The 12,192-nt window shown below is 44.2% G+C and overlaps 2 protein-coding genes across 2 annotated transcripts in view; both read left to right on the top strand.

The window, feature by feature from the left end:
- LOC132575216 (lipoxygenase homology domain-containing protein 1-like) overlaps positions 1-4,936 on the top strand; it is a 192,448-nt gene extending 187,512 nt beyond the window's left edge. The window contains 1 exon segment of the mRNA XM_060243790.1: positions 4,862-4,936. Coding sequence (XP_060099773.1) covers positions 4,862-4,928 — 67 coding nt within the window. The 3' untranslated portion in view covers positions 4,929-4,936.
- Positions 4,937-9,908: 4,972 nt separating this feature from the next.
- Positions 9,909-12,192, top strand: part of LOC132575529 (lipoxygenase homology domain-containing protein 1-like) — a 33,324-nt gene continuing 31,040 nt past the window's right edge. The window contains exons 1-2 of the mRNA XM_060244342.1: positions 9,909-9,918; positions 10,329-10,495. Coding sequence (XP_060100325.1) covers positions 9,909-9,918; positions 10,329-10,495 — 177 coding nt within the window. The remainder of the gene's footprint in view (positions 9,919-10,328; positions 10,496-12,192) is intronic.

Below are 12,192 nucleotides of genomic sequence, written 5' to 3'. Positions count from 1 at the left end.
GTCCTTTAAGATGTCCTTGTAACTTTGTCATGAGTCCTGTCCCACCTCGGGACTTGGCCAAGGGGGGGGGGGGTCGCCCCCCCCACAGCCATCCCCCCAGCCAAGGTCGCCTCCCCATTCACAGAGAGCCGCAAGGAGCCCTAAACACCACCAAGGATAGGAGGCTGGGTGATGTAACCCCACCCCTACCCAGTTCTGAGACTTCCACAGCTGGCTATGAAGAGCCACCGGGAGGGCTGGCTGCAAGGAGACCCCCCAGGGAGTGGCAGGGGTGTGACAAGTCCCTTGCCAAATACGCTATAGCCGACTAAGCTCCTACTTCATCCTTCGAAGCTCCACTAATTTGGAATGGGGGTGAAGAAGGCATCAGGGAGCAATTTCATTGATGGCTTCAGAGAGGTGTCTATGCCAACTATTTATCAGCACATCTAATGAGTCACCAGGGGCATTGGATCCCGCTGAGCATCCTGGAACCCAATTAGGTTCATCAGTCTCCACAGGCGAATGTAAATCACCTCATCACCTATGGGGGGGGGGGTGCGGGCTGGATACCCAGATGGGCCTTCAGGACAGAGTGGTCTGACCATAGCATTATGCCAATAGCAACCAAACTCACATATATTCCCCTAGTAAAGATAAAATCCAGTGTGTGGCCTGATTGATCCATGGTACATGATACAATCTGAGAGAGTCCCAGTGCTGCCATGGAAAACACTAGGTCTGTAGCCTGCAAAGAGGCAGTTATATTAGCATGGATATTGAAACCACCCAAAATGAATAGTCTGGGAAATTCCAAGGCCTAGCCCAACACCACCTCCAGCAGACTCGGGGTGCTATGTGGTCAGTATACCAGTGAGATAGCCAAATCTTCTTCAGTGTCCGATACTAGGTCATCTCAAAAAATATTGGAGATCTTTGGAATGGGGAGTAGCCTGAAGGCAAATGAATCTCAGATGAGTATCGCCAGCCCCCCGACCTTTTGTCTGGGACTGATGAAGGACCAAGGGGGGGAGGGAGGCAGTTTCAAGGCAACTGTTTCACCATCTCTTATCCAGGTCTCAGTCATGCATGCCAGGTCCACTTTTTGGACTGTAAAGTAGCTCTGCAGCATTCTGGTCTTATAGTTAATGGCCCTGGCATCATACAACATCAATGACCATCAAAGACCACTAGAGAGAGAGCCTTCTCGATAGCAGCACCCTACTGGTGGAACCAACTGCCAGAGGAAGTGAGGTCCTTGTGGGACCTCACCCAGTTCCGCAGGGCCTGCAAGACCACTCTCTTCCAGTTGGCTTTTAACTGGCACTGAGCTTTGTACTGTAGGGGAATTGAAGAAATACTGTCACCATTGAAATTATACAACATCAAAGAGGGTAGCACCAAATCATTTTTGACTTTTAATTACTGAATGTGAAATTTTATAATACTGTATGGATTTTAATTGTTTGTTGTGGTTTTATGCTGTGAGCTACCCTGAGCCTGCCTTGGTAGGGAGGGCAGGATATAAATCAAAGTATAAGTAAGTATAAGTATGTCAGAAAAAGGTTTGCCTTCAACATCCCACCACCAGCATGTCTTGGGATGGGATTTGGTTTTGGTAAGGTTTGAATAGTGCCAAGATATCAATTTAAAAATCTGCTGAGACATGAAACTATTATGAAATCTCTCAAACCCAAATTTTTATCTGATTAAAATTAGATCTCTACTTATACCAATTTTGATTATCTTGATTTTCTAAATGTACTGCATCTCTTTCAAGTTGCATCAGCGTATGTAAATATTTGATTAAATATTCTGCATTAATCCACTGATATTCAGATAAAAGAGCCTACACCCTATTTTCAGTTTGAAGGATGATTTAAAATGATCTTGTTATACTGGCAATCTATTACTTATATAATTTTATGAGCTAGTTTTAGATCAAATAAGTGCATTAGAAAAGGAGCTGGGTCAAACAATTCTGTATCTTAAGCTCTGTGAGGAGAGTTTCTTCTTAGGGAAGGGGCATTTCGCTATCACTGCATACAATGACTTGTTGAAAATAAATGTGCCTAAAAACTAGAGACAGTTATAATGCAGAGATTTGTTATGAGAGTTCCAAGATATGAACACAATTCCTCTACCTGTAACAGTTTCCAGATTCATTCCAACAGAGGGACTCAGTGAATATATACACTCCTTTTGTATGCATGGACAGAGTCTTTTGAAACTGATGTACTCAGTGGACATAGAAGCACATATAGGGATGAGCATGAATCTGCTCACAAACTAAAGTTTGTGATGAATTTTAGCCAGTTTGTGCTTTTCAAAATCAGGTTCATGACAGGTCAACTGGCATGAATTTTGCACAAACTTTGAAGCTATTTGTGGAAGTTCATTACGGTTCATGAATAGATAAATTTCCAGACAGACTGTCTCCACTCAATCAAGATGTTTACCAAACATAGCCAGCTTCAAGAGGGGGTTAGATAAAAATATGGAGCAGAGGTCCATCAGTGGCTATTAGCCACAGTGTGTGTGTGTGTATTGGCCACTGTGTGACACAGAGAGTTGGACTGGATGGGCCATTGGCTTGATCCAACATGGCTTCTCTTATGTTCTTAAACTTCAAAGCAAGAGAAGTCTCCCTGTGAATTTGGTGTCACTGGCTTGTTCCTGAGCCATTTCATAGACTTTCCTTTGTAACTGCAGCAATGCAAGCAAAAGAGAACTAATATCATACCACAAAATCCATGCAGTACAAAGTGAAAGGGGGCATTTTTTAAAGCCCAGTAGAACCAACTCAATGCACAGATTGCTCAGTTTGGTGTAGTGGTTAAGTGTGCGGACTCTTATCTGGGAGAACCAAGTTTGATTCCCCACTCCTCCATTTACAGCTGCTGGAATGGCCTTGGGTTAGCCATAGCTATCACAGGAGTTGTCCTTGAAAGGGCAGCTGCTGTGAGAACCCTCTCAGCCCCACCCACCTCACAGGGTGTTTGTTGTGGGGGGAGAAGATATAGGAGATTGTAAGCCGCTCTGAGTCTCTGATTCAGAGAGAAGGGCAGAGTATAAATCTGCAGTCTTCTTCTTCAACAGAATCCAGTACTACCATGGCAATGCAAGCTTTAAAGGACTGATTGATCTCAATCTCAAAGTACAATGTCACAAGGAATCCAAGCTAGGAGGAGGATTTTGCAAGCTCTGTTCAGGGACATAGTTCCTCTACTTGTAACAATTTCCACATTTGTTTGAAACTGACAAGAGCAGTATAGAAACCCTGAGACAAAGGGTGGGAAAAAGAATATCCTGAACCTATGCTTGTCATTTCCCTAAAAAGCACCTTCCTGAGGGCACTTTCTTTTTGGGACCATGTCAATCCAATCCTCGTCAAACTGGAGGGCAGGTAGAGGAGAATCAGCCAAAGATCCCCTGTGAGTTTGGTATCTCTAGCATGCCAGGGGTTGGAATTCTAGTGGGTCACAAACTTTATGAACTGAACTGGTTCATTTGATGCCTAAAAGGTTGTGATGGTCCATGGTTTCTGTGGCGGAACCGGCCCGATTCTGCCTTCATACCTGGTCCCGTCAGCTCCCTATTGAGTCGCCAACTCCTGGAGGGAGCTATTTCTCCTCCTGCCACTTGGGATCGCTGCCACCACCTGCTCAGTCTAGGGGTTCAGATTGAGAGGAACAGGACTCCCAATCCCCCTCTCCAGCTATGAGGCCAGGCCTCAAGGTCCTCTGCCACCCTGTACTTGGGTTTCACAGAGACCTCAGCACTTCTTTGGGGCACCCCTGGAGGATTGGCACCTTATCCAACTGCATGCCTTCCCCCTTCCCCGGGGCCCCCTTTATAACGCAGCGTGGTCTAAGGCGGTTGGGGATCTATGTGGTACAGAGATGGACTGCCAGCATTTAAAACAGTAAAAATATTTAATTAAAAGAGAAAAAGAAAAGAAAAGAAGAACAAAACAAAAACAGTTGCTTGTAAATGGTTAGCACAGCACAGCACACGCACAGCAAACAGCATGACAAAGAAAAGTTGATTATAAACGCATCCTATTGTCCCTGGTCTAAACTGGTCCTGTCTTGTGGACGACTTACTTGGTCTGACTACCTGGGGGCCTTTTCCTGCGTAAATAGGCCTCTTCCCCAGGCAGGAGCTCCCAGGCTCACATCCTTCTCCGCTGAGTGCTAGCTGAGAACTGACTTCTCTTCCTGCCTAACTCACATGCAGAGAACAAAAGAACTTCCTGCCTCTCTAGGAGACTTTCCCCCTAGAGTTGTTGGTTTGGCTCTGGAAGGGAGGGGGGGAGTGAGGGGAAGGCTAGGCCAAAGCCTGCTTAGGAGTTTCATGTTTTCCCTCCCAATGAAGCACCAACATTGACTAAAATGGCGTTTCTCCACAGTTTCCAAACTGGGCACGCCACGAACTAAATTGCATTTTCCCAGTTAATATCCACCCCTATGCACATATCCCAATGCGCTGATGCTTTGCCATCATTGTCCAGAGTGAATTCATTGTGAGATTATGGCACACTTCTGGGGGACCTGGAAACCCTAATGTGACATCATGAATGAGCATTCAAACTGAAATGAACGTGTGTGTGTGTGGGAGGGGAAATGCTAATCTGAAAACTACCCAGGGTAGATCAGGGAAGTTATGTTCTCCTGACAATAAAGTGAACTGAGTTCCTTGCAAGTGCAAATTCCCCGAAAGCAAGCTGAGTTATCCTTGTTTATGGTTCTGAGAAAAGATATAACTTGACAACTGATACTTAAAAACTTTGTTAAAAAGGGAGAAATAATGTAGGGTTTCATGGTATTAAGACTAATTACTATCTGTCTTCCCTGTAATTACTATCTTTATACAATGGAAGATGGCTAGATGAGTACCATGATGATGGGAAGACGGAGAGAGAACTAATTGCCAGAAGTAAGTACTGAAAATAAAAATCACTTCTATTATAATTATATCCTAAGCATCCTAATTAAACTTAAGAATGTAGAAAAATCTTGAGAATAAGAATAAGATTGTTTTTGTTTTTATTTTAGAAAATAATGAACCAAAGGCATACACTAAAGGTAAGTCAAACCCTATGTTCTCTTGTTGTAGTGTTGACTTTGCTACTTGGATTTAAACTTAATTTGGGTTGTAAGTGGACAAAGTAAGAGAGAGAAGTTAGTGTTTGTGCCAAGCAATCATTCACACTAAGTGTGTGATAACATGGAAAATGCAGACAGTGATCTGTGGTAGGAGCATATAAAGTCATTTAGATGAATAAAGGAAAGGATTTCTCACTAAGCATTTTTGGTTTCCTTCCAGTCTTTATTATTCACTCTATAATGAGTCAGAGGTTCCTTTGGGACTGTTTTGTTTATCCCAACATTACTGACATGTAATAAATGGGGACAGCTTCTCTCGCAAGCAAGCTGAAAACCACATTGCAAAGTGACAGTGAAAGCAATTTTGGGTCAGAGTTCATCCGTATATCCTCAGAGTATCCAGAAAGAATGGCAACTTCAGCTGCATAGATACCAAGCACAACAGCTTAGTACAAAGCTGTGCTCTTCTGCTGAAACCTGTGGGCTGCGGAAGGCCCTCTGAGCCTTTCCAGCTAGTCAGTTGAACATCTTCCTCTTCTCCTGCTGCTGCCTCCATAGCCCTTTCTTCTGCTTGGATGCCAGAGTTTCTTTCCCAACAGGATTGTTTGTTATTGAATAGCTGAGAGATAAGTCAGTGACAGCCTGTTTTGCATTGTTGATTAGATTCTTTTGGTAGTATGGCTTCATTTTTGCATATATAAATCAAATGCCACCTAAAGAAGTCTCTGTTTATATGTGTCCCCTTGAGGAAATCCTACTTTGTGTACCACTGGTGTGCCCCACACAGGAACGGGATCTTGTGGTTTCCCTGCTGCTGGTGCAGCTGCAGATAAAGCTTAGCTTCCACACGGTAGGTTTCCCTGCAGGTTCCCTGCCCCAGTCCCATGGAAATGGTCACCTTCTCTCCCCTGGGCCACAAAAGCTTTTGTGGGGGTTTTGTTTATTTTATCAACAGAAGAATATTATTATACTGTTGTAGAAACAGGTATAGTAGGTACTCTGAATTCCCAGCTTTCATTAAAAATAAGGATTTTCCCCTTCCTTTGTGAAGAGATGCCTTTGTGAAGAGATGCCTTTTTCTTATATCTCTGCAAGGGACTAAGCTAGATATTTACTTTTTAAAATAATCAAAGCTGGGAATTTAGAGAACGTACTAAAACAGGAATCCCAAATGTGTGGCCCACAGGATGCCCCTTGAGGGCTCCTATCAGGCCACAAGCAACTCATTGTTGTCTGCTTCCTTCTCCCTCTCTTTTATTTCCCTCTGTGTGTCTCCTTGCTTTGATAGGCTTGCTCAGTCACACAGGAGCTACAGAGCAAAGTCTCTATTTTCTTCATTGGCTGAGGCTCCTCCCTTGGGGACGAAGGGGGGAGGAACAGTTTGTTTTGCCAGGCTCTCTCAGTTACACAGCAGTGTTACCAGGCAAGCCTTTCTTCCTTCTATTGGTTGAGGCTCCTCCACTTCCTTGTCCCCTGGGGAGGGAGGGAAAGAGCCAGAGCTTTCTTTGCCCAGTTCCCTCAATCACATGGGAGAAATACTAATGAAAGCATCTTTAAGACAAGGCCTTTTTTTGAGCAGGAACACAGTTCTGGCTGTCTTAGCATCAGGAGGTTTGGCCTAATATGCAAATGAGTTCCTGCTGAGCTTTTGCTATTAACAAGCCCTATTTAAGATCAACAAACTTTTATTCAAGGTATGAGCTTTCTGTTGAGAGAGAGAGTTTTGTTGGCTCGTGGGTGCAACTGGGTTTGCCTCCCCCATTTCACTGTATTCATGCTTTCATGATCCAGTTTTTCTCAGTAGGGAAGCAATGTGAACTATTTAGATGAGGAATAACAATGTCCTGGAGTAGGGCAGGCTCAGGAAATAAGGGCAACAAAGCATGTATACAAAATAAGTTAATGTAGCCAAAAAGTCAGTCCAAAAGTCATGCATAAGGGAGACCAGTTGGGAAACCAGGAAACAAGGTCCAAGCGGGTCCAAGAGGCACAGTCAAGCAGGTCCATAGGTCAAAGCCAGGAGTTCAGAAATCACAAGAGGTATCAGGGTCAGATGCTGTGGTTGCAGCATCTCCAGAATGTTGACGTGTTGCTCCTACACCTGAACTGAGCTGTCATTTGGCCCATTAGCCCCAGGTGCTCCTCCTGACTTGGTAAATGCCAGGCTGCAAGGTGCACACTCCATCTCCTCTCTAGGAGCTCTAAGTGTGTCCATCACCTCCTGCATTCCCCTGGCTCTGGGGAAAGAAGAGGCAAGGCAACCTTTCCTGAATCCTGGGTCGTTGGTTCACTGCCTGTCGGGGTTGCCTCCTCTGTGGTCTCAGTTCCCTTGGGGCTAGGGTCCAAACTGCCCTTAGCAACTCCAGCAACTGGTGCCTGAGAACCTGCTTCTGCTGCCTCTGAGTCACTGATGGTGGGGTGGGGGGTGGGTAACAGGCTCAGCTGGCCAGACATCAGCATAAGCTGCTGCAACCTGCTGACCCATGACAAACCACAAGCCGATGAGGTGGATTAGGCTGAGAACGTGTGTCCAAACCAAGTTCACCCAGCACGTCCCTTTGCACACTGCGGATTTGGTCAGTATCAAGGTTTTGGTTATGACCTTCAAGGCCTTGAGTGGTCTGGGACCGATGTATCTACAGGACCACCTCCTCCACTATGTCCCTGGAAGGGCATTGCGCTTCAGTAGTCAAAATCTGTTGGTGATCCCTGGCCCGAAAGAGGTCGGCTGCCCTCAACAAGGGCTTTTTCAGTCCTGGCCCCAACTTGGTGGAACACTCTGCCAGAAGACATCAGGGTCCTGCGGGATCTTTTGCAGGGCCTGTAGGGCAGAGATGTTCTGCCAAGCCTTTGCATGAGGATAGCAACAGTCCTTTACTCTCCACCCCCTCTTGGGGGGATCCCCCCACCCCTGATGTGATCCAATAACTGAATAAGAGCACTTAAAGACACCATCAGGGTTTGTAATTTTGAATGGAATTGATTATATATATATATATATATATATATATATATATATATATATATATATATATATATATATATATATATATATATATATTAACTGATTTTACTATTGTACATCGCCCTGAGCCTGGCACTGGCCAGGATAGGGTGATTCATCAAATATAATAAATAATAATAATAATTTTTAACCTAGGCTTCCTGGATAAGTAGGATGATACTGACCACTATATATTGCTGTCTCTATATCCTTGCACTACCTTGTAGGAGTTGTACTTATTTCTCTGAGGAAGAGTAAAGTTTTGTAGAGAAACATATACCCCTTAGTCTGTGTCATGGTGCCTTCACATGTTTTTGCTTCACATGTTCTTGCTTCACATTAAGCAAGTTATGTACGAAAGCTTGCAATGCCCAGCCATTTCACATTTTCCTCTGGGTCTTAGGCTCAAAGCACTAACCATGAGATTTCTGTAATGTATGACAATAAATCAAAAGTAGGTTTGCAACTTACATATACACAGCTGAACAACACCTGAACAGCATACTCAGGATTGCTATAGCACAGACATTGTCTCCGGAGTTTGATGCAATAATTCAGAGCAAGAGGTGTCAGTTATCAGAGACTGTTAAAGAAAAAAAATATTGCAAGGGTGCTAGTCTTTTAAGCATGTTTTATTTTAAGTTTCTAAGTTTCTAAAAAAATCTTTAATTGTGGTGGTCTGTGTTCTATATAAAGTTTATATCTCCACTACCTGGTATTACATGTTATGACAATTATGGCCCAACTCAAAAAGGTCTCGTTTATGTCAGATCTAGCCCTCATAACAAATGAGTTCAACACTCCTGTACTACGGTATCATTTCAATGGTATTCTGATATGATATTCCAGGACAATTTTTTTAAGGTACTCCTCATGGGGCGGAGGAAATGACTGCTATGGGGACAGCAGGGTCAGAGGAAATTGCCACCACACAGGGAAGAAAATTCAAATTTATCTGCCCCCAGAGCAGCCATTCAGGCTTTATTGCAGTCTTCCTCAAAACTTTGGAACAAGACAGATTTGTGAAAGATCAGAGGAAAGCCAAGGAATTCTTCAGATGTCCACAAACACACTACAGTGCTGTGGGCAGGGGTCATTTTGTAGGGGAAAAGGTGCAGGAGCTCAGTAGCATATCTCATTTGCATATGCCCTGGGATCTGTGTGCCGCAGGGAGAGAACTCCCCGCTGCATGCAGACCCTGGATGGATGGAAGCTTTTAATGCCTAGCCATTTCACATTTTCCTCTGTGCTGCGCTCCTGTGAGCTCCTGCTGAATTCAAGCCCTGGCTATGGGGGTGCAAGAAAATAAAGCATTCAACTTGCAGCAGGGTTGTGTACACTTTTAACTAAAAGTTACTCTTTTCCAACTAGGTTGAATAGCTAAGTAAGCCAACTGCAAATATATTGTGCCCCTTTTTGAGAAAGAATTCTGGTGAAGAAATGACATTGATTGTAACCATTTGTTAGCTCCATGCAATGTCAGTGGAAAGACTGGGAAAGAGTTCAAAGAGAGGACAACTTAAAGTATCAGATATAAGAGTAGTCTTTATTCCATATTTGAACATTTTACAGTTGTGGGCGTAAGAAACTAGAAGAAAAGAAATTAGATGCAAACAAGGAGGCATCTGAACCAGATATTAGATTGACAAAAGGCTATGAAACAGAACTTTTGTCCTGACAGGATTTGTGTGACTCACTCCTGTGACCTGTATAACTGTTAGTTCTTTGGTCCCTGCATCTCACAGTGTCAGTTTCTTGTGAAAAATTTTTATACTGAAGGAGAAGAACAACAGATGAGAAACAAATCAAAGTACAAAATGGGAGGTGGTAAAAATCAAGAGAAGCAAAAGATTGTTTGGTGGGGGGGGGGGAGGACTATCAGAAAAAACCACACAAAACAGGGCTGTTAAAAAAAGAAGCTCCCTTTTCTTCATAATTTTTTTTGAATTTCTTAAAAATGTGCTTGCACCTTTCATATTCTTTTAAATGTTTTTTTAATTAAAACCATGGGAAAATGCAGCTTGTAAGAGTGTATACTGTTTGTCTCCACCAACTCACAGCCTTCTGTTGTGCTGCTGGAATATTATCTGTAAGTGAGGAACACTTTGAAAGTGCTATGGATCTGTGTTGCATGGCTGAAATGTATTGCAGTCACAAACATAACAACAGAATCTTCACATTTTCTTTCTTTGGTGTTATAAACAGAATTTTTGTTGTTATTTACTTTTATTCAACAGGACAATGGAGAGTGCTAGTTAGGACTGCTCAAGATTCCCCAGAGCCACAACAGTGCAAGAGAACCCTTGTGATTTATGGCTCAAAGGGCAAAAGTGATGATCTTTTGCTTTCTTCACAAAGCTCAGGATATGTGTGTTTTCGACCAGGAGCAACTGATGAATTCCTTGTAAGTCACAGCTATACAGTGCAGCAAAGAGATTGCAATGACATCTTGATAGAGCCGAAGGATATATTAGAAATCTTGCCGTGGTAGTTGCAAATGTCATCTCTATTTACAGCAATGGGTTGATGGTACTTTAGATTTTCTTCCGATGCTTTCCCTTGTTCTTTTACAATGTATAAACATTTTTGAAGCTGTCTTCAAGATGGAAAGGAATATATAACTAAAACATTGTGTTTTCAGGACACAGCCTATAATAAGGGAAGATCTTCAGAAAGAAAAAAAAGGAACTACAGGCCATAAGGAAAGTTTTTAGACAGAAGCAGACCTAAATGATTTATTTAATTTTTATTCAGGTGGGCAGCTATGTTGGTCTGAAGTAACAGAACAAAGTTTGAGTCCAGTGGCACCTTTAAAACCAACAAACTTCAATTTTATGGGCACACACTTCATTTACACACGTTGTGCACACTTTATTTCATTTTGGTTATGCTTTTACTGTTCAAAAGCAAACTATTGTTGATGAGCTTTAGAGTCCTGCTTTGAATTTGTGTCTTGTTTTCATCCAAATCTGAAACACCACCGAAAGCTGTGCAATACCGCCCCCCCCCCCCCCCATTATTAAAGATTGAGAATTACTTGCCATTCCTAACTGAGACCACAGGCCCAGCTTATCACGTTCTCAGGGCGCAGGCAGGCAGGAATTCAAAGCCGATCCGAGGTCAAAGTTCAGGAAGCCAGGCAAGAGCCAAGTCACCACAGCAAAATCACAAACCAGAAACAGAAGTCAGTGTCCAAAGCCAAAGGGTCAGGGTGCCAAGGAATTCAAACCGGTTAGGAACGGGAATCAGGAAGGAGCTTGGATGCAAGCCAGGGAATTGACTTGTTGCTTCCACGAGGTTGCCAAGTCCCGGGTGTGAGTTATATGGGAGCCTCAATCAGCCTGCTGTTTGGGTGGCCGTAATTCTCCTAGAACTCAGGGCTAAGAGATCAGAAGCATTGGCACGCCTCGTGCCTGCGTTCTGAGAGTGTTTTCCGAAGCCGGCTCTGCATTCTTGAGATGGGAGGGGAAGAGCTTAGAGGAGACTGATTGTCAACAGCCGGCACTGGTGTATGAAATGTGGGAAGAGTGATTGATGGGCCAGCTATTGGTTCTTCAGCTGAGGCACTGGAAGGCCGTTCTTCCTGGTCTTCCAGCTCCCCCTTCCAGCTCCTCCTTCCAGCTCCCCCTTCTCAGGGCTCATGACACTATCACCAGCCCCCGTAGGACCCTCCTCCCCAGATGGGCCAGGTCAGTCAGGGTAGGCTGTGTGGAACTGCTGCACGAGGTCGGGAGCATGTAGATTGTCTGCAAGTTCCCAGGAATGGTCTTCGGGGCCATAGCCTTCGCAGTCCATGAGGTACTGGAGGTCCCCATGGTGGATTCGGGAGTCCAGGAGCTGGTGGACCTCGCATTCTTCCTTGTCATCGACCAGGACAGGTGGAGGCAGTGCTGGAGGTGGCGGTTGGATGGGATCCGGTGGTGTAGCAGGAACAAGTAGGGATCAGTGGAAGACTGGGTTGGATGCAGAGGGTGGCTGGGAGCTGTAGCTGGAAAGCAACGAGGTTAATTTGGTCCATGATCAGGTAAGGCCCTGCGAAGCGAGGGTCCAGCTTGTGAGATCGGCCAGGCCGACGCAGGTAGCAGATGGAGAGCCAGACGT

Source organism: Heteronotia binoei, chromosome 7 (genome assembly GCF_032191835.1).
Source record: "Heteronotia binoei isolate CCM8104 ecotype False Entrance Well chromosome 7, APGP_CSIRO_Hbin_v1, whole genome shotgun sequence".
Taxonomy (NCBI): Eukaryota; Metazoa; Chordata; class Lepidosauria; order Squamata; family Gekkonidae; genus Heteronotia; species Heteronotia binoei.
This window is presented reverse-complemented; position numbering and strand designations above follow the sequence as displayed.